Below are 25846 nucleotides of genomic sequence, written 5' to 3'. Positions count from 1 at the left end.
GAGAGCATTAAAGAAGTATACAGCTCTGCTACACATACAAATAACATAACAATTATAAAATATATGGCTTTCTGACTTCTACACCATGGTATTCACGATCCTCAATCCTCAAAGTTAACAGTGTGAGACTCTGAGTCTACTGAGACTCTGCACTATCGTTTAAGAACGTAAAATTTTGGGTAGATAATTCAAACATGGCTGTATCGGCTTGACTAAAGACGAACTTTATCGGAACTGATAAAAATTTCACAAAATGGTACTGGATGATAATCGCATCAAGGATAGAGAGAATGAAATATTATGCATGCGTGTGCTATTCGCGCGTTGGGTACTGCTCACTTTGTATCCAAAGCACATTCGAATGAATATTTACAAGGCATTATTGATTCGGTTTAAGGAAAATGTGTCAGCCTACGATCTTTTCAGACCATCTAATATATTGATACGAAATCGTCCACGACATGGACCGTGAGGCCAGTCTTGTTTGGTTATAATGAAAATGTAAAACTTGGCGAATAAGCCGGTTCGTTTAAAGACAGTCTAGTGAAAGTGTTGTAATGAATTAAGTAATTTAAAGACAGTGTGTATAAATTTACCCCATAGTTTAAATATACGAGGAAATAAGGAAAACCTTATAATATGGAAAACGGCGTTAATAATTTCCATTTTTCAATCCGTTAGTAGAAGTGGAAAAAATTAGTCGAGTCGTTTATGTCTTCATTACAGATGAATCGAAAAAAGAGGAATTTCTCTAATTTCTTATTTCATAGACCTTTTGATTTGTTTATGCATCTAAATGTTCTTGAGTTTAGGTTTCTTCTGTTTTAAAATTAGTTTCATTTAATAATTTTTGAAAGAAAAATAAAATTTGAAGTTTAGACTTTTCTTTAAGTCTTTTTCAAAATATGATATTGACACTGACAATTTGCGTATTTATATTGATCAATAGATCAGCTTTATCATGAATATCAAAATAAGAATAAAATCAATCTAATAATAAATTATCTATAATCTAATAATACATTATCTAAATATTTCACTAAATTAAAATCTAAAACACCAAAAAAACAAGTAATATTATATATATATATATATATATATATATATATATATATATATATATATATATATATCAAGTGCCTTGTACTCATTGTGACGCCATCTACATAGGGCAAACATCTCAGTATTTAGAAAATAGACTAAGAGGTCATCAATATGATAAAAAAAATAGAACTGCATTAACGAACCTTAAAATGTCAAAAAAACAGAAATTCAATTATAAAGATTCAAAAATTTTTGAAATGGAATTTAATACACGAAAAAGAGAATTCCTAGAAATGGTTCACATTTATAAGAACGAAAAAGATAAAAAAGACCTAAATAATTAACGGTAAATTTATAGCTCTATTTTGTAAAATCTAATAAAATTATAAATAATTTAATTGATTACTGCTATATATTTGAGATGTAAGGACTAGGGAAAAAATAATTCTAGATCGATTTTATTCTTATTTTGATATTCATGATGAAGGTGATCTATTGATTAATATAAATACGCAAATTGTCAGTATGAATATCATATTTTGATAAAGATTTAAAAAAAATTCGCCAATTTTCATTTTTATTTTAAAAAATTATCAAAAAAACTAATTTTGAAATAGAAGAGACCTGAAATCAATAATAGATTTTTTTAATAATTTTAATATATTTTCCGAGCTTTCGAATAATTATGTATTCATTGTCTGGGACTGAAATTATGGTCAAGTACAATATATAAAAAAATGTATAAATGTATAACAATTATAAAATTTTACTTACAATAAGTAATTGAGATTTTTGGTGGTTTTGAATCGTATTAATTCTTGTAAAAATTGAATCAAAATTCAATATTCAAAGTGACGTTGATTGTAAATGTTCTTGATTTTATCATCTGTCTTAAAATTAGTTTTTTCAATAATTAAAAAAAAAGATAAAAATTGACGTCATAAGGTCAAAGAAATAAGAAATTAAAGAAATTTATATATATTTATATATACAATATAAGTAACTACAAGTCTAATACTTACAACAATATACTTCAAATATGAGATTCAAATGTACCACTTTATTACCATTGAAATTGATATAAGTTTAACAAGCTCAGTCGTAGTTTTTCTGTTAAAAATAATGACCCACCCTAATATATATTTTCAATCGGAAATTCTATTCTAGTGATATACCTTTTCAATTGTTGTTACAGATACAAATAAACAATGGAGGAAATATCTAACAATGTTAAACCTAAGAAAAAGAATCCTTTGGACAGGGCCAATACCATATCTTCAGTATTTTTCTGGTAACGTATATTTAAATAGTTTGTTTCATCATTTACTGAAATCTCGGGTACAGCGGTGGGTAAATAACTATCACGTTAGTTTACACTACATCTGTTGCCGAAAAAATTTTAGCCGTTACTGAATGTATATGATATGTTATTTTCTAAAATATATGATATGAGTTTTATGAGCTCTAATTGTTGGGTTTACTAATAGTTGATCTCTAAAAAACGTCATTTCAATGGTCGTCTCTAATGTGTAGTCTTTGGAATATGATGTATCAGAAATCAATAATAGTCAGACATCATATTCGATACCAGAAACCCTGGTAGCTTCTTTCCATGAGGCGCAAGTCCTGATGCATACGCTTTCACTGCTCTTCGCTTATATATCCTAAATTTTCCGGAAACCAGAGATTTAGAGTTTCATACTCGTATTGCAGCTCATATTTTTTAATTGTAGCAGAAGGTCCTCGACAAGTTCAAAACAATTTTCAGTATTCTGAGAAAATTCTGCATCACAAAAAAAGACCAAATCGATCTAAGCCTTGGCTATAACATTTTAAATTTAGTGTTTTTCGTAAATTATCTGATTTGGGGACAATAAAAAATGCCATTTTTCGGTAGTGATTTGAGGAAATATTTGGCAAATGAAAGAAAAGCAGCTCCCGTCTTTCTAATGTTTCTATTTCATGATAACCCGTTTTACGTGACTCTTAAGAGTCAGTTTCTTCTATTAAAGTCTATTGTTTAGTGTCGAAGACATATAAAACATGGAAATTTAGTATAAAAAATTTATTGACTATAGATATTTTATTCAAGATTAACGAAATGCTACAATATTTTTCCTCTAAGTTTGTACTGTGGGCAATAGGTCCTCAATCATATTTATTTCCATTACGCAATAGAATACATTTTAAGCTACGTTTGGAATTGCCAATGAATACAAAGCCGTCATATAATTTCAAGCCCATTTGTATAAACAAGCTTGTGATATTTGCGGCAACAGAAAAAAGTTAAATTTTGTAAATTAGTATTTGAATATAACTACCGGCGAATACTTATTAATTATACTATATTAATATTTCTTATTCAATCCCAAATCCCCTTTACAAGGATATTGATTTCCGTTCATGTGAATTTGTATGTAATATTAATGCCAGAACTTTATTTGCAGTGGAATTAAATAACCGACACCTTGGTGTATAATGTATGACGGACTTAAAAGAGATAACTGAGTACAGATAATTTGAATCCTAGATTAAAATAACGCCGTATTTCTTTATCTCTTTTACAACAAAAACATTTATTCTTGTAGTCCAGATCACCTGGTTGATTTTTGCATATGATTACTAACAAGCTAATTTTTTGTGCGTAGTTTCGTTTCGAAGAGACGCCCAACTTTTCTCTGTGCGATAATTCTCGAATGTGGTAGGTAACAGAGTTGATTTGATGCTTCTGAAAAAAATTATTCCTTGCCAGATTTTTATGCTTTAAATCTAAAGATAATTACCTCAATTTTCTGAGAAAATTTTTGTCCTAAAAAACTTTAGGTTTGATTAAAGAGTCAGTCCTCTTCCTTCCAACATGTATTGATAGTGAGGTCGTCAAAACGATTACTAACCAGCTGAATTTTTTTTTCTAACTTAATCAATATTCATATAATTTAACGGTGACATTGTCCTACAAATTGCATGGTACGCTACCCCGGTCCTAAGGTCAGAAATTATTAATACCACAAAACCATTTTTGTCATTACTAACTGTAGGACAAAAATACGACATAATGGAGTAGTGTGCTCTCTGCTCAAAGGAAATAATGTCCTACAAATAAACAGGTATGGGTCCGTAGTCCGACAAGAATAGTTCTATTTGTCAACAAACAAACAACAGTGAAGATATCTTTTAAAAATTTAAATAATTTTATTTTTTAGTGAGATGAGCATACAAATTTGTTTATTCACTGAAAAACTTAATCCTCATCAGATTCATCTGATGAATCTTCACTCCTGACATCGCTTCTATCCTCATCCATTTCATTGTCTTCATTTGTGTTATCCGACTCTGTAATAACATGAAGCAATTAAGTAAATTATGTTATAATAAATAATGAATCAATAAACAACAGTAGTATTAATAGGATACCTTGTATGTCAAAAGATAAGTCTTCAATAGATGGACTCTGGGGACCATCAAACCAATAATATTGATATTTGCCGTCAATTATTGTCCAACCAAAATTTTCTGGCAATTTTTCCGTGAGGAATCGCATGTGTGCATTACATCATATATTGCTGATCAATGCAGTTCTATTAATTTGTTGCAATAATTCTTGTTCGATTGGTGGCAAACTCAAAGGATCATATCCTACGATTTTCATTTTTAGTCGAATTTTTCAAGGAAAAATTAGACTATTACGGCATGACTAGAAGAAAAAGGGGGGGCACATCATTTTTCCCATGTTATGAGACCTCCTGAACACGATTATGATGGTTTTTCGAATGTCTGTTTAAGCTACAATTCTTATTTTCGTCTCTTGAGCAATTACTATGGGTCCGATTTGGTTCAAAATTAGCATACATGGCTTTTTTGGCGGCGGATTGATGTTATTAGAGTTTGGTTGAAAACAAATGAATATTTCGAGGAGTCGCAGCGCAAAAAAGTGGTTTTTGACCTTTGCTCACCTCTGCAGGTCAAACGAAAAGCGACTGAAAAATGAAATTTCACATGTAGGTTCAATTAGTTGCGAGATGATTTCCTGTCTAAGGTCGAAACTTTCCATCTCCACCCCTCTCCATTTTATGGTCATTTTTGTTATATTTTCTTATTTTTTGGCCAGAAAAACTAGAGGGTTCGAACTTCGCATGCAAGTAGGGGTGATGTTGAAGAATTGTCTTTCTCAAGTTCAAAGTTTTCTTCTTCAGTTCTAGCACAAAACGTCCGAAATCATTTTGATCGTTGTAATTGTAACTGGACCGCCTCCTATTTAATGAATAATACGAGTATGATCGTTGCTAGGGTGATTTTTTCTACTTCCCATTTTCGAAATTTCTTGTCATTATGACAATTTTTTCTTTGTTGTCAATTGGAATTGAACAAGAGGGTTCGAGACCACCGGGGCTATTGAAATTATGAATTTTCATTCGAGAGAGAGAGAGAGAGAGTTAACTTGTGAAATGAAAAGTTATTGAGGAATAGCAAATTTTCCATATAAAGAAATAAGATTGAGAATTGATATCATTTCCAAGAAATTCATTTTATGGAAAGATTTATCGAAAAATTCGACTTTCGTGATGGAGCTCTGCTGCTCACGGCTTTTTTTGATTTATATCCTTTTTCAAATAACTCATACCGTCCTTTATTGATATCATTTTTTTGTTTTTAATATGCATACATACTCTTCGATAGTTTGAACTACCTCATTCGTTGTTATTAGCGATGTATTTTGAATTCGTAAGCGTTAATTAAAATGATTATTTTTCTTTAAAATACTGAGAGGCTTCTTTTCTCCTTTACGAAACAAAACAGGATTATAATCATTCCCTGTAAAAATATGGCTTTTATGTTTAAGTACATTTTTTTCTTACTTTAAATTTGCCAACATTATTATAGGTATATCAGAATCTGTACAATGTATCTGCACACGGTAGTTAGTATTAAATTGACAAATGTGGTATACAATTTTGGTATCAGCTTCTTCATGATAACAAGAGAGGTCATAGTCGATAACTCTTTTTATTTTATTTTCACTAGACACCTCATGAGTGTAACATTGATCATAATTAAGTTTAATAGTCTTTCCTATAATCAATGGCACAAATTCGATGCTAACAATTATGGAGTTTATTTAGAGAGATTTAAATATCTTACAAGATCATTTTGAAAAAATGATTCTGACTATTTGTTGAAAATTATGATCATTTTGTGATGAGCTTGGTCCTTCAATGCCTTGTTCTAAGGGTTCAGGTATATTTTCAGACAATTAGGATCAGGTGAGCGCTGCAATGGACAGTGAACACAACTTGTATAAAGCCATTGATTCTTAGTTTTAGTTTATGTCCACGTCACAAAAATAGCAGTCTTCGAGATGATTTCGTTGTTCTCGCCAAATAACTGGTGTACCAAGTTTGAGTGCACTTGTTTTACCATTTTTCCATAATCTTTAATATTCAATACACGATATCTAAACACAATTGGGACTCCAGGATTTTTTTTTATCTACAGACTGTCCAAAAATACTCAAAATAGGTAATTGAAATTTGCAAATTGCAGGTAGCCTATGAGTAAACTAGGTATATGATTTCGACCTCGCCTTACAATTCTTTGTATTGACCAAGCTGTCACCAACTTTGAATTTAGTCTTCTTAAACTACCAAGTGACTCGTGTGTGAGTTTCTGACAGCTGTTATGTCACATATGCGACTGCATTTTCAACCCCAAGCATTCATTTCCGGATTTCGTCTACCCAGAACTAGATTATATCCAAAACACAAATAGATTTAGTGTCTAACTACACGAACAAAGATCTGATGTGTACCGGTACCTACATTCAAGTAACCAAAAATAAAAAAAGTCGACGTTTTAGGTATATTTCATCGCACCCATTTACAGACCCGATATCCTTTTTGCATAATTAGGAAGTTGGCGGCAGTTTTGAAGACTTTAGACTTTTGGAAATGTTTTCAGTGCATCGGTCCAGCTGGGTATCGAATCTATTTTCTCTTGAAATATTTTCTTTAAAAGTATTAAAACTGTCTGTTTCTACTTATTTCTCTTCAAGGAAAGTCACAAGTTGCCACTTCAACAGAACAGATCACGTACGAGAGTTACCTAAAACTATTAGTCATTATCAATATGAAAATGGATTGTTTGACAATTGTACAAGTGAGTCGTCGTGAGGATGTTTCTAAAAATTTAAGAAATTGAGTGTTGAACTGTTATTAAACATTTTTTTGAAGGTAGTAAACTACGCATATGAAAGAGGAGCTAGATATTAGGAGGATGTACTTGGCCTGACTTAAAAATGGCGGTAGTTGCTTGAAAATACCTCTATATTAGAAAGTACATAATCTATACAGTATGTGGTGCAAGTTTGAAGACGCCACGTTGTTTAGTATTTGTTTAGTATTGGCCATGGTTATGTAATACAATACTTTTATTTGAAAGGCCTTAGCCTGGTCAATATAAAAGATTCTACTCTGGGTGAGACTTCTCTGTCGTTATCAATAGTAAAATATTGAGTGGCAGAGTTTAAACGAGGCCGTACGACTTGCGAAGAGCAGCATCGTAGTGGCCGACCAAATAAGGTTACGACTCCAGAAAACTCCACAAAGCGGAACTGGATGAACGTAGACTAAAAGTCCACGAGCTAGCAGACATAGTGGGCATTTTAAAAAGTGCGGTACAGCGCATATTTATTGAAAATTTGGACATGAGAAAGCTATGCGCAAACATCCTCGAGAAGATGTTTCCATCAAGTGATTGTCAATATTTTACACAAATAGAGCCGTTTATAACCATGGATGAAATGTAGGTTCATCACTTCACACCCGAAACAAAAGACAAATCAAAACTATGGACTGAAAAGGGAGAACCGACTCCAAAGAAGACAAAGACTGTCCCATCTGCAGGCAAATTCATGGCATCGGTTTTTTGGGATACGCGTGAAATAATGTTCATTGGCTATCTTGAAAAATGAAAAATTATCAGCGGCGAGTATTATGTGAACTTATTACATGAAATCAAGCAAAACGCCGCATTTGGCCAAGAAGAATGTATTATTTCGTCAGGACTAAATAGTTATACTTGCGTAAGTTAAATTCGATGCCGTATTTGCTCACTTTGGACCAAAAGCGCGTTTGAATTTTCCAAGCTTAATTGACGCAGTTTAAGCAAAATGCAAAAAATAACCAGGACAGCGAAATGCAAAAGGAAACTAGCTAATAAAAAAAACAGTTTCATAGGTCGGAAAAATGAGTTACCATTCTTTGGGATAGTCATGGAATTGTATTACGCATCATTGCTTGATAATGTTAAGGAAGAAATTGCAAAAAGCTACCTCTTTGAAGAAGAAGAAAGTGCTTTACCATCAGGATAACGTACGTTACAACATCTTGATATAAGGCCATCCTGGTTCCTTATCATAAATTTCTACTTGCAGGAGAGACAATTTCATCAAACAAGATCACATACGTTAAGTTTTGTTTTGAAGAAAGAAAAGCAGCAACTATTATTTAGAATGGTTGAAAAAACATCGCGGAAAAGATTGAAAAGAACACTGAAAAATTATTATGGAAAGAATGTTTTGTTTCTATTTAGATAACCCTTGTAAGTGTTATTTCAAACGGCTCGTCTTTAATAAGACAATAGACGAATAGAAAAATTTTTGCGCCTACGATTCCTAAATTCGTTTTGTAACATCGCGGACTTCATGTTAACAATATAGTGAATAATACTCGTATATATTATTACTCTTTAGAAAGCATATTTATATAGTTTTATACCACAGTTGAAAACAATAAATAGACAACGACACTATTTGAAAGAATATAAAGAAGTAATGTTAATAAGAATAATTTCTATTCAAAGAATTCATTTTTAGTTGGCTACTACCGTTGTTTGTTAAAGGATATAAAACTGACCTTACTGAAGACGATATCTATAAACAAAGAAACAGTCACGAATCTGGAAAACTAGGCAATAAATTAGAACATAAATGGAAACAACAACTAACTCAGAAGCATCCTTCTCTCATAAAAGCATCAGCTGCAACCTTCGTAGGAGAATTCATTGTTATAAATATAATTATTATCATTTCAGAGGTAGTAAGGTAGGTACGTAAATATTTTATTCAATATAAGAAGGTTGCTACTTAAGTTTTGAGATATGTCAACACTGATGTCAATATGTCAAATCTGACATTGCCAACATAAAGTTTGACATTTTTAATGGCGAACGTACTTAGAACGTGTCGTCATACGAGTGCTGTTTGAATTGTTTATATATACTTTGTAAAATTATTTTGGTCAAAAAATTTAATTAAATACTATGACTTTCGACGTGGATCAAACCAACTCGCTTCAACTTTTGGTGATGAAACACATAATCTCGAGCCACCGTATTTTATTGGTTTTCTGAATTCAATCGTGGTCGCGGTTCACTACAGGATGAATTTCGTATGGATCGTCCAAAATCGATTGTTGTACCAGACAGAACATGCTTTACGTAAACTGATAATGCAAGATCGTCATGGAACATAGACTTGTTCACGTTCAATACCGCATAATTTGACAATTGATAGAAACAGATCATAGATCTTTCGAGACGAGCCAAATTCAACAAAAGTTGTTTAGGCATGAATATATGGTCACCTTTTTTTTCGAAATAACTGGGCATGTCACCACCGTTCCATTGTAGCAACGTAGAATGGTCAAATCTGAATGGTACACCAGCATTTGTTTGATAGAAGTGTTTGTAAAAATCAAGGAAACCAATCGCCGAAGACGAATCATTCTCCAACACAACAATCCGAGCTCTCACACAACATATCAAGGAAAAACGTTTTTGAAGAGTCTCAAACATCTATTTGATCCGCCATACAGACTTTGTTTGGCACCCAATAGTTTCTACTCATTCCTGCATTTCAAAAATAAATTACGGTCAACGTTTTTGCTTCAACAATTGATTCCAACGCATGCAAAAGTTTATTGATATTGACGGAGAATATTTTGAAAAACAAAAAACCCTTATCCAATTATAAATATTTTTTATCATTTGTCTATCTTAAATTTAAGTATGAACTATCGAAAAGCACAAGGTCATTCATGATTGAAGAATTATGCCCAAACTATTTGCGCATTTGAGAGTCGTGTTTGCTTTAGACCAAAAGCGCATTCTAATGATGATTTCCCAGGCCTAATTGACGCAGTTTAAGAAATTTCTGCTTGGATTTAAAAGTTGATCCTGGGGAATATGCCTCCATCGAAATCACAAAGAATATACAACAGCGAATCTAAGATATTTATGGCGATTTTCGTGTTTAGAAGGCCAACATATAACATCACTCAACAAGTCGTGTGACTGACACAGAGATGGTGCTGCCATTGTAAAATCCATATGATGTTTATAAAGTACCAACTTTCAAAAGACTATGTGTAAAATTTCATGACATTTCGATTAGTCAGAAAAAAGTGACAGCTATTTAAGTGAAGCTACTTTTGTTATTTTCCAAACAATGCATTCGAAAACAATTTCGTATGTTAATTTATTATTGCTTATTGATGAAAAAAATACTGTACAACCTTAGTAATGGCTTCAAAAGTCTTATCCGGACTTTGTTCTATCAAAAAGAATCATTTGTTATTGGTTTACCAAATTTAAACATGGTTCACCGATGATGGTGAACATGGTTACTCCAGACAACATCAAAGTAGTCCACAAATTGGTTATGTCTCATCGTAAATTGAAATTGCGTCAGATAGCTAAGACCTTAAAGATATCAGAAGGCAATGTGTTTACAATTATGCATGAGCATTTGACAAAGCTTTTTTCAAAGCGGGTGCCGCGTTTACTAAAAGTCGATCAAAACTAATAACGTGTTCATGATTCAGAACAGTTTTTGGTCATGTTTGCACGTAATAAATCAGATTTTTTGCGTCAATATATGACAATGGATCCATCACTTCATTGCGGAATAAAAACGATCATCATCGGAGTGGACTGCAGGCGGGAAACCACGAATACTACATAGCGTTGTTGGATCGTTTAAATGCAAATATCAAGAAAAAACAGCCTCATATGTCGAAGAAAAAACCACTGTTAACTGTGACGATGGCAACGATGGTTTAATCGAACAAATTACACTTCGAATTGTTTCCTCATTTACCTTATAGTCCAGATCTGGCACCAGTTGCTATTTGCTGATCTCAAAAAATGCTCACCGGTAAGAAATTCAGCTTAAATGAAGAAGCAATTGTTGGAACTGAAGCCTATTTTAATGAAAAAGATAAAACCTCCTTCAAGTACGGCATCGAGAAGTTATGGAATGATTTTATAACTCTTGATGGAGATTACATTGATGAATAAAATCGAAATTTTCAAAAAATGTGTAGAAATTGAACTTTGATTTGAAGAAATCAAATCGAAATCATAGAAACAAACACGTGGTTTCAGTTCTGAATATACGCCTCACTTTTTATTTTTAATTGTTAAGGACTTCAAGCTTCAGGGTAAAAAAAAATTCTATAAATTTGGGTAGCCACTTATATTCGTCAATGTTATGTATCTAAAATAAAATATTTCGATTTAAGGATATCTCAACCGTTTCTTATCACACAACTCATTAAAGTTTACGAAGCAAATCGAGCCAATGAAGACAAAAACGAGGTATACATGTATGCCGCTATGATCGTAATTACTTCTTTTGTTTCAACAAATATGCAACACAATTTTAATTTGAGGCTGATGCAATTAGGTAAGTTTTTTTCACTTATTTGTAATTACATTTGCTTAGGTAATTTTACTCTGATATTAAAAACGAATAATAAAATATAATGTAATGTTTTTATTATATATTTAAAAGGCTTTCAATCACAAAACGAGTGAATTTATTCACACTTACTTACGAAATTCATAATATTCACTTACACTTACACTTAAAATTAGAAACTGGTCACAGAAACATAACAGTAAGAGCACCTTCCAAGAAATATCCGGCGAGTCCTCCAAACTTTAGCTTCGATAACATAGAATAGAACTAAATGAATGTTATATATTAGTAGATGAGTTCGTTATAATAATAAACAAATTTTTAGCAGCTTTTATTTACCAGGGCTGACAAGCATTTCGAGGTAGAATCATTGATTCACAGTCTGCCCAGGAAGAACGAACTCCTTATGGACCAACTCGTTTCTATAAAATAGCAGTTGAACATTGTTTCCACTTTAGACTTGCTCAACCGAGCTTTGTTTTCACTTTTGACTTGCTCATCCGAGCTTTGTTTGGTTTGGTGGTAGCCACTGTTAATGATGACGCTCCGTATCGATATCGTAGTCAAACATCAACTTGTTTCCCTAGTAATATTGTTATTGAAAAATGTAGAATCACTTTCTTTACCTTCCAAACAGTCTTATGCGATTGAAATTCCATATTGTCTTCGCTTTTCTGAAAGGTTTTTCGGATCCGTTTTTCATACAACTTTATTATCGCCAAATGTCTTTCGTCGTGTTTATATGGCCACTATCAAAAGTAGAGAACAATTCAATCAACTTTTCTTCATCAAATTTTATTGTTTATTCATTTGAAAAATAATTTTTATGAAGTTATCATTTACCCAACAATGAAAACAGTATTTGCCACTTTTAATTCTGAAGGTAGCTGATTGAATAATTCTTCGGCACTGATGGTGATGGAATTTTTTACCAGATCAGAAATGGGTAATGAGTCCCTCAGTTGAATTATGAGTGTGATTGCGAACAAAACACACGGATTCTAAAATAAAAAACTGGGGAGAGTTTAAACTGTATTTTTGAACAAAATTTCAACATCTATGAGTAGTAAGATGTTGAAGCAGTACGAGACTCGAGCTGTTTAAACACAGATATAATGGCAAAACAAGCAGAAGATAAATTTTTCGTCAAAGTCTTTGCATATACAGACCATTTAGGACACCGTCAATATGTATACCAAGAAACTATTAAGTCATGGCTGAGTTTTATTGGTTGTAAAACTAAAGTTTTCTTAGTGTTTAAGCAGAACCTCGCTTCAGACCAGGACTCAATAGTAATGAGATTTTTGTCCATGGTAGAATGTAAAATTTGTATTTCTGGACCATTCCAGGTTACACTGGTGTCATCCGCAAATGAAGGGAATTTACTATTAATTCCTGAGTCTGCGACATGATTCATGAATACCAAAAAAAGAATTGAACCTAAAACTGAACCCTGATGTGCACTATTGCCAACTGGTGAATTTCTCGAAACTTTAACATTAGTTCATACCAGTTGTTTTTTACATTTAAGGTAAGAAAAAATCATTTTAAAGGAGCACCTCGGATGCCATAATATTCCAATTTGTTAATAAAAATTTCATGATTAACAGAATCGAATGCCTTAGCGATATCACAAAAAACCGAAGCCGAATAAAATTTATTATTGAGTGGGGTATATATTTCATTAAGAAGATAAAGCATAGCGTTATTAGTGAATTTATTTAGTGGGGAACCAAAATTGTTGAGCTTTCAAGATTTTATGTTTAAAAGTAAAAGACAATAAACTGTTTTTCATTAATCTTTCAGTTATTTTTGATAAGATTAATGATAATGCAATAGGACGATACTTACTAGTGTTATTTTTTTCGCCACCCTTGTAAAAGGGAACAGTTATATCTGCTTTTAGACAGCTAGAGGAAAACCTAAAACGTTAATCATCACTTCTGGATTAATTAGATATAAATTAGCTGATAAGAGACTGTCAGTGATCCTTTTAGAAAGAACGAGGAAAGAACGAACATCACGACTAGAAGACATTGTTCGAGGTCAATAGAGTTCTGTTCCTGAAATCATTATTAACAGACCAAGTTTCTTTCGAGGAATTTTTAGGTCTAATGATGCGATTGTTGTAATAGTTTTGATAGTTTGATAGCGAAGAGAAAATGCTGTAAACACCTGATAGTTTTATCGGAATTTAGGGTCAGGTCAATTATATTATAAAACCGCAAATTGATAAAAACATTTCTTTATTTGAATGGTCGTATAGGAAATGATCAATAGGTCGATCTAGCAATCTATAGGCAAACAGTTTATCTGAGATTGTAATATATAACGAGGATGGTCCAAGAAGTACCTGGCACAACAATGAAAAGACAAAAATTTTTAAAAAGATTTATTTTTTTCAATGTAACCTACTTTTATCTCCATACACTTTTCCCAGCTATGTTCAATAGTTTTGATACTTTTTTAATAATAAGAATCGTCAAGCATCCCCTTTTCATTGCTGAAATATCTTTGACCACCGATCCATTTTTTCAACATTTTTTCAACAGAACAGAAAATAAGACGAAAGAGCTAAATCTGGCGAATGAAATGCACGAGATAACAATCCAATATTTAATTTATTAATTTTGGCCTTTGCAATAACGATTGGGTGAGCTGGTGCGATGTCTTGATAAAACAACCCTTTCTTCTTAGTCAAATGCGGCCGTTTTTGCTTGTTTTTTTTGCTCAAACTTTGCAATAAGTCCGAAAAATTCTCGCCGTTGATAGGTAATGAAAATTAGCCTACACGTATCAGAAAAAACCGACGCCATGAAGTTGCCAACAGTCTTTGCCTTCTTTGGAGTCGGTTCTTCCTTTTCAGTCCATTGTTTTGTTTTCGTTCTTTTGTTCTTTTGTTTCGACAATCATCCAGTACCGCTTCGTGGATTTTCTTCTAGATTTCTGGAGTCGTCACCTCATTTGGTCGGCCACCGCGATGCTGGACTTCGCAGGTCGTACGGTCTCATATAAACTCTGCTCTTGGTTGAACGGAGGCGTTTCAAATGAAGGTATTGTATCACATAACGATGACCAATTTCTTTCATATTTACAAATTCTCTGAAAACATTCACTAATGATGGCTATCAAACAAATACTAAACAACGTAGCATCTTCAAACTTGAAGCATATGCCGTATAGATTGTGTACTTTCTAATACAGTGGTAGTTTCCTCAGTAATAAGAATGAGCAGAGACAAAATCATACTTCCATCATTACATATCAAGTTAGGGATGATAATGCAATTTGTAAATGCTTTCGATAATGATGGAGATTATTTCAATTATAATTATAGAGTGCTTCTATCAGTATTTGAAAGTGATGGAGAAAATGTAGGATCATCACATGATGGCAGGTATTTAAAGATATATTGTCTCCTAAAAAATTATAGGAGAAAAGCTGATAAAAGGATTTGTAATGAAATATAAGATATATTTCCAACTTTTTCTTCTCTATTTAGTTATTTTATTTCATGTTTTTCGATGTTTGTAATGTAATATGAGAATCAAGATTTCAAAAACACGCATCTTATGAAATAATTTATAGTTCCATTTATAAATTATGACAATTAATATATCCAATATCAATCTTATATCAAGTGCAATAAAGCTTTTATTGACCAGTATTATAATTTAGTAGTGCGTCCCAGCAAAAAAAATGAACGCGCCCAATAGTTTTGGGTACAATTGATTAAGATACTTTCATATTTTTCTATAATTTCATTCTGTTTTCAGGTATGAAAATGAGAGTTGCATGCTGTTCTTTGATTTACAGAAAAGCGTTAAAATTAAGCAAAACGGCTTTAGTAGAAACCACAATTGGACAAATGGTAAATTTACTATCCAACGACGTAGCCCGATTTGACATGGGAATTTATTTTTTCCATAACATCTACATCGGACCGATTGAAATACTCATCGTCATGTATTTACTGTATACTAACGTTGGCGTTCCCGCTTTGGCTGGAACTTTATTATTAGTTTCATTCATACCATTTCAATGTAAGTAGAACTTTAACAATATTTTATTAATATTTTGTATTAGATTACCAAATTTGCTACTCTGTATGAGAGAGTTAACGGCTTTTAATATTGGTAAGTACAAGTCATGAAAATACAACAAAAGAAGAAGAAGTTCAATAAGAAAAATAGGATGATATACGATGTACCAAAAATGTTGGAACAATTGGAATATATAGAAAACAGACCTTCTCTAACATACAGAATAAACAAGGTCAAATGGTACAGGACAACGAACAGAGAAAACCTATCTGGAAACAATATATTCGCATCCTATTTCGAGATGAAAGACTTCAATTAGAGAATAACCTGGAAGTTAATTTGTCTGGGCTATAAATTACAACAGAAGGGATTACAAGAGCAATAAATAGCTCAAAAGATAACAAAAGGGTTGGGCCAAATCTACTGCGTGTTGACTTGCTCAAATTATTAGACAACGAAGGCATGAAAGGCTTTTTAAACATACTCAACGTTTGAAATATATTTTTAATTGAGTGGAGTGAAACATGTTACAAAGAGAAGCAACATTCGTTGGATAACATTTTAATTTCCAGGACAAAAATATCAATATAAACAGAAACCTTTTAATTAATTTCTTCTTAACGAGACATGAGTCTGTAAGAATAATAACGGTATCTTAATGTGAAGGTTGAGGTTGTTTCTTAAGACACAATTTTTGAAAGTTGGGCTCAATACTAGACAACTTCTTTTGCTTTTTCAGTGGGAGGGTAGAATTTTTTTATTTCCAAACGTATCCAAAAGTATGAGAAACCATCACTATCGAAAATAGATTTTAAAGTCTTATTCGACGATATAATGTTCGGTTTTTTGGATGCGGTGAGTGGGTTAAACACCCATTCGTATTTCTGCATCTTCTCATTTTAGGCTGTTAGGAAATTATGCTCCAACGACGACATCAAGCTTTGCAGGAAGTTAGAGGATATCCTAAACAATCGACCTTCCCCTCATCCACACTTTTTGCCCAAAAGTTGATTTTCTTCTTATTGAACGCTTGAACACTCGAACTTTGTCTTTACAGTGATCTTTATTATAGTTCTTGCCAGCACTGAAATATCCATTCTGTTCTGTGTGGAGAAAATATATGCCAAATAGACAAGTACACGATACCAGTTTCCGTCATCAAGAATCTCTGCTAGTTTGGTGTTATACTCAAAAAGTAAAGCCAGGATTTCTAAACGTATATATAATCGAGTGGCTCTGAAGATATTAGTTTTACTGCCTCGTTGTCTAGTAGACAAGAAAACATGGTTTTATGAAGGTTTCCACAATGCTATGAGCTTTGCTTGTTTTTGCCACTCGATAACTTAGCGAAAAATAAGCTTTTAGTGAGTTATCAATAATTCTTTGTGCATTAGTTTTCATGCAGTGTTATGAAGCAGTTAAATCAGTACTCTACCTCTCAATCAACTTGGTATGGCACTAGATTAGTGGGGCAACTCTTGGAAACCGCAGCTTCTGCGCTCTGTGCTCACAGACACCTTAATCCAGGTTGAGAAGATTCTGTGCAGCCCAGTGTCCAGACTTATGTTTCTCATATGCTTAAGCCGGGAATAATTTAATCATCCCATTACTCATAGTTACATTTGTATAAATACATTATACTAATAATATACTAAATTATACAAGAAAAAAATTAGATATGTTAATCACAAATATAATATAAATATATTATTTATTTGAGCAAAACTATTTTTTTCTACTAGCTTAACTAGAACTTTCTGAGGGATTGTAACTAATGTTTAATAGCGAAATAATATAATTTAATTCGTAATATAGTTAAATATCTATATTTTTAAGCATGGTTGGGAAAGAAAACTTCCCAATTTAGACTTCAAACTGCCAATAGAACTGATGAGAGGGTAAGACTGATGAATGAAATCATATCTGGTATCCAAGTAATCAAAATGTACACATGGGAATATCCTTTCACTAAACTTGTCGAATATGCTAGAATGTAAGTATTTTTTTGGTAATTTATAATCAATTATATGTCCAGCACTCCTAAGAAATATTTAGATAGACTTTTTACTTATCCTTTTTTTGATTAGTCCTAGTTATAATGAAAACTAAAACCCGACTAGAGCTCTAGCTCTTGCAACTCTAAAAGGTTAAATAGTTGTTACATAATGTACTTACGAAGATACAGACAAAATTAATTTTATATTAATACTGAGGAAAATTTCTAATATCACTACAATCACTAAAATCGGTCTCTGAAAACGATAATTGGCGTCCATTACTGGACACTAAATATTGATGACTCCCTTCCCATTAGTGTTAACCTCAAAATTTTCAAAATAAACTAAACTTTAATAAATACGGATACGAGGGCTGCTACTAGAGTTTTGAGATATGACAACACTGATTTAAATATGTCAAATCGGACATTCCCATCATGAAGTTTAACATTTTTAATGGTGCACGTACTAAGAACGTGTTATACGAGTGCTATTTAAGTTGTTTACAGATACTTGAAACATCCATTCGTGAGCATGCGATGATTTTCTATGAGTTTCGATGTTTTCGACGACAACGAAAGTTGTTCGCGAAAGAAACAATTCGAAGCAAATGTTCGAAAAAATAAGAGAAACCAGTCGCAGAAGACGAATCATTCTCTGCGATGACAATGCGAGCTCTCACACATCAGTTCAAACAAAAACGTTTTTGAAATGTCAAAACATCGAATCAAAGGGTCAACCGCCGTACAGTCCTTGTTTAGCACCTAATGGTTTCTTCTTATTCTTGCAGATCAAAAATAAATTGCGAGGTTAACGTTTTTACACATCCGAAGAAACGGTTGATGCTTTTATATCAGAAGTTTTGGAATAGAAAAAATGCTTCGATAATTGGTTGATCATACTAAAGAAAATCATAAAGAAAAAATCTCAAAACTTGAGTAGTAGTCCTCGTAGAAATCTAGATGAGCTGTCATTCAGATTAACCGAAATACAGAATCGGATAGATCAAGTTGCAATCAGAAACTCAATTTCAAGTATATGAAGAAAATATGCAGTAATAATCAAAGAAATGGTAAAAAGCGATTTTTTCAACGAAATGAGCAATAAAAGTTCACTTTCTTCTATATCTATCTAGTATTTTTATTTCTATGGTTTATTTTATGCAAGATAAAAACTATTATATGTAAATTTGGATCTTTGATAATGCATTTATCTATGCACCTCATATCATTTCATAAATCTACTTCGTACAATACACTCTATCTGTTGAGCAATTTGGCACTTAGTTGCACTGTTACATAATTTGATTCATTTAATTGTATTCGTTTAGCAACTGAGAATTGATTCCTTTATTTTTTAGGAAAGAAATGAAGTATATCCGATACACTTCAGTGATAAGATCAATTTTAATGTCCTGTATCCTCATGCTGAACAGATGTGCTATAGCTATTAGCATTTTGGTATACGTTATAACAGGAAATACTCTTACTGCCACATACGCTTATACTGTAACATCATACTACAGACTTCTTTATACAGTTACCAATTTTTTGCCGACTGCCATTTCTTTGGCAGCCGAAATGTACGTGTCTTCCAAAAGAGTCGAAAAGTTTTTGATGTACGACGAAGTTAAATCTGAATATGTATCATTTTTTGAAAAAAATACATTGGTATCAGAAAACGGTATAAAACCATCTTTAGAACTAAAACCAATTCATAAAGATATTGGTGTATTCATAAAGAATGCATCAGCTAAATGGTTGAAATCAATGACGGAAAATAACTTAGAAGATTTAACTATGGAAGCTAGACCTGGTAACGTTGTGGCCATTGTAGGGCCGGTTGGTAGTGGTAAAACAACTTTACTACACGTAATTTTGAAAGAATTGGAGTTAGAAGCTGGCACTGTAGACGTACAAGGAATTATTTCGTACGCTTCCCAAGAACCTTGGTTGTTCGGTGGAAGTATCAGGCAAAATATTCTGTTCGGTGAAACATTCGAACAGAAAAAATACGATGAAGTGGTCCGAGTATGTGCTTTACAAAGAGATTTTGCTCTATTGCCGCACGGCGACAGGACGTTAGCAGGAGACAGAGGAGTTTCGTTGAGTGGCGGACAAAAAGCTCGAATTAATTTAGCTAGAGCCGTTTATAAAGATGCAGATATTTATCTACTTGACGATCCTCTTTCTGCCGTCGACGCCCACGTCGGTAAACAGCTATTCGACGGTTGTATACAAGGACATCTAAAAAGTAAATGCGTCATCCTAGTCACACATCAATTACAATATTTGAAGAAATTGAAAAATATTTATCTGATGAAAGATGGTAAAATCGAAATATCGGGTTCGTATAAAGACTTAAAAAGTGCTAGTACCAATTATAGTAAACTACTAACCGATATAGAAGAGGAAGAAGAAGAAAATAGAAAATTATCGAGAACGTTTTCTACGAAAGAAATAGTAAACGATGATATACAAGTACTTCAAAAAGAAGACCAAAGTACTGGTAAAATTGATGGGCGCGTTTATAAAAGTTATATAAAAGCTGGAGGAAATTTTTTCAGTGCTGTACTTCTAGCTGCAGTTTTTGTTTTCAGTCAAGTTCTTGATAGTTCTACGGAATATTTCGTTACCTATTGGTGAGTAGCTTTTTCTGCTATATAACACAGTATATGCACATTGCATTCCTAATATGCAAAGAATATATCGTAAGCATATAAACCACAATGTGATAATGAATTATAATGTCACGAAAATTAACTAAATTAGAAGTTATGGTATGTAAACCATTCTCAATTAATATTGAATTGATACTTATATTTTTAAAATTAGGTTCATATAAATGTAAAATGGCGGTTAAACGTTATTCGTGTGTGATTTCTACCCATAACAATAAACAATATAAAATCTTAAATGTGCAATTGTCTTGAATTAGACATTTTCATGTGATGACGCTTTTTTCTGAACAACCATATGTTTTTGAGAACAGATTTAAGCATATCCATTATTTTCTATCGACTGCAAAATTGCGCAAATCAATTGAAATAGTTAACAACTAAATAATTATTCTTTTATCGTTTTAGGGTCAACATCCAACAACTAGATTCAAATAAAACCAACTTAGTATCAGCCAATATTTCTCAAGAAATCTCAAACCAATCTATAGACACACGCACCAAACAAGATAATATATATGAGAATTGGTGGTTGACTCCACTTTTTACCAGCGAACTTACGGCCGTATATTATGCAATTTTGGTTATTATTTTACTTGTAATAGTGTTGAGTAGATCGCTTTCATTCTACCGATGGGCATTAAAAGCTTCAACTACAATGCATAATAAGATGTTCGTTAATATCGTCTATAGTCCGATGAGATTTTTCAATATCAATCCATCTGGTAGAATTTTGAATAGATTTTCCAAAGATATTGGTACTTTGGATGAAAGTTTACCAATGAGTATACTAGATACCGTCCAGGTAATAATATAATAGATAGATATTATTGATTATGAACTATTACTACTTAATACAGTTTGTTCTGTTAACTTTTTCATTTTTTTCTCCAATAACATATGTTAAATCGGATGTTTATTACATTGGTTAATTTCATACTGCATAGAATAATGTTGTGTCGAAATATAAACTATTTTACAATAAAAACCGAGTAATGCATGGGACACAGCTTGTTTATTTCAAATTCAATAATAGGGAAACTCATGCTTATATTTATGTCTTATTGTGTCCCTTTTTATTGCTGTGGCATTGGAGATGCTCAGTGCTTACAGCTGATCTGTAGGATGGCTCTAACTACTTAATACGCCCCCACATGTACTACTTTGGAGTTTAGTAATCTCGATAGAATGTGGATAGAGGTTTCTTTCTCTACCTAGCAGAATCTGTTCTGCAACAACCACCGCCCAAAGTCCTCCACTATTAAAACAACATTACCCCAAAAAGAGGGTGGGAGAGGCTTGAGCGACCTTCTCAACCTGCACTCTCGACTGGTAATGAAATCACGTGAATGGGGCTTCTGATATTCACAGGGAATCAGGAACCTCAACTCTACACCGGATTATATAAAATGCCGAAAAGGATTACTCACTCCTCAACCTCTCATCGCCAAAATTTGACTCGATTATAGTATCGCGAAAGGTACTACACGGTAGACACACGACCTCAACCAGCCGCAGGTTGACAAAGAAGCTTCAAATAGATAGCTTACTAGCGGCAATCTCTTTCTAGAGATCGAAAGTTTCATGATAGCTATCCAGGATCAAGTTATTAACACGAATAACTACAAGAAAAATGTTATTAAGGATCCGAACACACAATCTGATAAAGTGACCACAAATATCAGAGACAATTCAACATATAACATCTGCTTGTAGTATTTTAGCTGATACCGACTATCTACATCGGCATAACTAAGTGTGTAACAAGTCCTTGCACGAAAGTATCGCCAAACTGGGATTACCAAAAAACACCTTCGTCGACGTCGAGAAGGCGCAACTGGGCGAGTAGTTAATTTCGACCACGTAGATCGAGGGCTAGATTCCTCTTTCGAACAACTATTTTTATTAAAAATTAAATAGAAGAATGGCGATGCCATGTGGCTATTATCGAACAGAAGGTGCTACGTGTATTAACAATGGCGGGAATAAAAACGGCGGTGCACTGTGTAGTCACGCTGCGTCACTGTGATGTCACGCTCTCTCTCACACTCATTGATTTCGCTATCTATTTCGCATCCCTTGATTTTCCTATATCCATGCGGCTTATTACATCTACTGACCTTCTTTGATTATAACATTCCTATGCCTGTCTCAACCCCTATAGATTGTTACTAATTTTCTGTTTTCTCTATTGCCCTGTATTTGATTCCACAGAAGGCGTCAGGTCAAACAAAGGGTTATTAGCCCCTAATCTAGCAAGTCTGTCTGATATTTCATTTTACTACGCTGCAGTGTGTCTCGGAACCCCACAAAACTCTATAGCAGTCTGGGTATTGGAAAAGATTTACAAAGTTTTACATCCACCATATCGACTATGATGTTGCTTATAATTTGACAAATGTTGTTTTTTGTTGGGTTCAAAATCCCACTTCTCCGGGTTGATATCACTCCAAGGCACCATATTCGAATAAGCAGCTTGTTTAAGACAGAAACAGCCACAACAATAACATGAGGATTATTGTGTCAAAATATCTTGAATAAAATATCTGATCAATTATAAAAATACAAATCTTTTGATTTAATTTCATCCGGCTTAAAATTTTCATTGCAAATTGTTTTGCTATTGTATATACGAGGTCTGGCTATTAAATAATGAGACTGGTTATGAAAAAGGGTTTTATTATAAATTCTGCTTCACAGATAGCGCGTTATGGGCAGGTGCGTTGTCCTGGTGCAAAATCAGGCCGTTTTTTACGAACTCGATCTCGCAGTGTTAGCAAAACTGACAAATAGTAAGTTTGGTCGATAGTCTGACCCTCTGGAACTCATTTAGTCATCACGTTGCCTTGAATTTTGATTTCCTCTCTAGGCACTCACTAAAGCGATTACACCACTCAAAAACACGCGCATGGGATAGAGAATTGTCCCCATATGCCTTTTGCAACAATTTAAAGCAATTAGTCGGAGTTTTTTCAATTTAACGGGAAATTTGAGATTGATATGTTACTCCTGGTTTTCGCCAAACTTGGTTTTCGGTACGAGAAAAAAACACGTTCGTTTTAAACCGCTACTGCACAAATACTATAATAGTGACGAAATCGTGTTTTGGGACGTGCATAGACAATATATCTAGATACCCAATGCACTATTCGTTTTTTATCCCACCCGTCTAGGGCGCCCTCTAGGTACGCAGTCACGTTATTTAATAGCGAAACATGAAAAACATTCTAAATTGATTGGAATCTACTAATTAAATCTTTTGTATTAGATTATAGTCAGCAATTTATAACCAACTCAAAACATTCTAGAGCTTTTCTAATCATTTTCCAGATTGGATTATTTAAATATGTTTTGAAGTTTCCCAGATAATTTTAGAAATTCAAAAAATAGTTCCAAACTCTCAAAAATTTATCTCTCTAAAGTCCCATTCAAAAAAATTTTATTATTTATGAAATAAATAAATAAATACTTTCAAGTAAATAACATTAAAAATAATGAAATATCATTAAATAAATAATAAATTTCAAACAATCAATAAATAATTTCATTCAGCAACATCATTTTTTTAAATACTTCATTCATAAATTATCGAAAAGAAACCTTGTCTTCAGCTTCTGATTTTTCAAAATAAACATTGACATTAAATAATTTCATCATTCCGTTGCAGTGTGGATCAAACCATAATCATATTTTCTAACATTTCAATCGATATTCTGTCAAGTTATATATCGATATTTGAAGTTATAAAATCCCCAAAAATATAATATCCCGTAAAAACATCCCATTCCACATTTTCAAGTTTCAACACTCGATAAACTGTAACTCTTCGTTAATGACAGCTCGATACTAATTTTTACTTGACTTATACGATTGATAAACAGAAACTAAGCGTTTGAAAGTACTGAAGTTGTGGTGAGAATCTCTCAATAATTTTTAGACAATCTGTTGATATAAAATTTATACCATCCCATATTTTCATGAATATTTTTTTATCTGCAGAAAATTGAGTATTAATTTATTTTTTTTAGATTGGTTTATATGTAGCTTCAACATGTCTGGTGATTGGAAGCCTTACATTATGGATTCTAATTCCGACTATATTAATTGCAGTATTGTTTTATATCATGAGGGTAATTTTCGTCGAAACCAGCAGAGACGTGAAAAGAATAGAATCTGTTAGTAAGTTTCATATTCTATTAACTACAATTATATAGCTTGTCAGTTTAGAATATAATATCTTCAAATTACAAACTTCTACTTGAAGTTCTAGCACGCAGTTATTATTCCTTTCCTGAAATCTGAAATATCAAGACTGTGTTTTATGAAGAATTGATTTTTGATATTTCCATACAGAGGCGCTTAGTCGGGCAATCGTAATGGTCATTATATTGATTCTACTCGACTAAATTATCTGTCAGGAAATCTTTCAATCAGCTACTGCCTACCTAGGAGAGAGTAATGTGGTGGAGCAAGGTATTGAAAGATATAACTTTTTGAAAAGTCATCTTTCCAGTCGTATCAATTTCATTTTCTAAGCTAGCTTTTATTAAATGGTCTATTAATTCTTAAAACTTATCTGTTAGATTTTATTGCTTTTATATGTCTGAAACTTGTTAAAGTTTTCATCAGATTTCTCATAAACTGCTAAACGACAGTTCCAATATGTGATATTATTGAAACAACTACCTAAATTAATAATTTAGCCTCCAAACTGTCCTCACGAAAATAAATGTATATTTTCAAACATAGATCGACGTTTTATAATTTTTATAAAGGGTCTATAATCAGATAACACATGCCTATGATGGTACCATGATGTTTTATAAACTTTATGTTTTGCTCCAAATGCCAAGTGAATGAAATGAAGATTTCTCGCTAAATCTTGTTATTATATTCCAATCAGTTCTAAAGTTATAATAAAAAAGAATAAGAGGTCACAGGCAGGGGCGCCCATGGCCCGCGGTGCTAAGGGCCTCGCGCCTCACAGCCGAAAATAAATTTAAAAAAGTATGTTCTTAGTCTAGAGTAGAGCACTACCTTCTGTGTCCGCCTACAGGGGATCAATATCGTAAATAAGCTTTCGATTGACCGTAAAAAAATTTCTATGCAGTATTAGCAATGATACTAGTTACAATCATTAAGAAGTTCAGTAAAATCAAAAGTAGAAAATTTCTGTTTCTTTAATTATTTCTTTTTTTCCATTTATGTTTGATTCCAAAGAAGTATAAGTAAAAATTAAGTTTTTTTCTTGATAAATAAAAAACTGTTTAACAAGTGATTTTTTATTTTATATTTCGTCCTTCTTGCACCATCAGAAGAGGGTCTCGCG

General features: G+C 32.7%; 1 protein-coding gene across 3 annotated transcripts in view; it reads left to right on the top strand.

The window, feature by feature from the left end:
- Positions 1-25846, top strand: part of LOC130449939 (probable multidrug resistance-associated protein lethal(2)03659) — a 63413-nt gene that overhangs the window by 25579 nt on the left and 11988 nt on the right. For 2 of the 3 annotated variants that reach the window (XM_056788046.1, XM_056788047.1), the window contains exons 2-9: positions 2240-2335; positions 8915-9142; positions 11622-11785; positions 15577-15843; positions 17680-17836; positions 19201-20481; positions 20926-21322; positions 24546-24696. In XM_056788046.1, coding sequence (XP_056644024.1) covers positions 2253-2335; positions 8915-9142; positions 11622-11785; positions 15577-15843; positions 17680-17836; positions 19201-20481; positions 20926-21322; positions 24546-24696 — 2728 coding nt within the window. In that variant the 5' untranslated portion in view covers positions 2240-2252. Of the gene's footprint in view, positions 1-2239; positions 2336-8914; positions 9147-11621; positions 11786-15576; positions 15844-17679; positions 17837-19200; positions 20482-20925; positions 21323-24545; positions 24697-25846 lie in introns of those variants that run through there. The other variant, XM_056788048.1, reaches the window with a different exon arrangement.

Source organism: Diorhabda sublineata, chromosome 10, assembly GCF_026230105.1.
Source record: "Diorhabda sublineata isolate icDioSubl1.1 chromosome 10, icDioSubl1.1, whole genome shotgun sequence".
Taxonomy (NCBI): Eukaryota; Metazoa; Arthropoda; class Insecta; order Coleoptera; family Chrysomelidae; genus Diorhabda; species Diorhabda sublineata.
The sequence above is the reverse complement of the archived record's forward strand: the minus strand, read 5'-3'. Positions and strand labels throughout refer to the sequence as shown.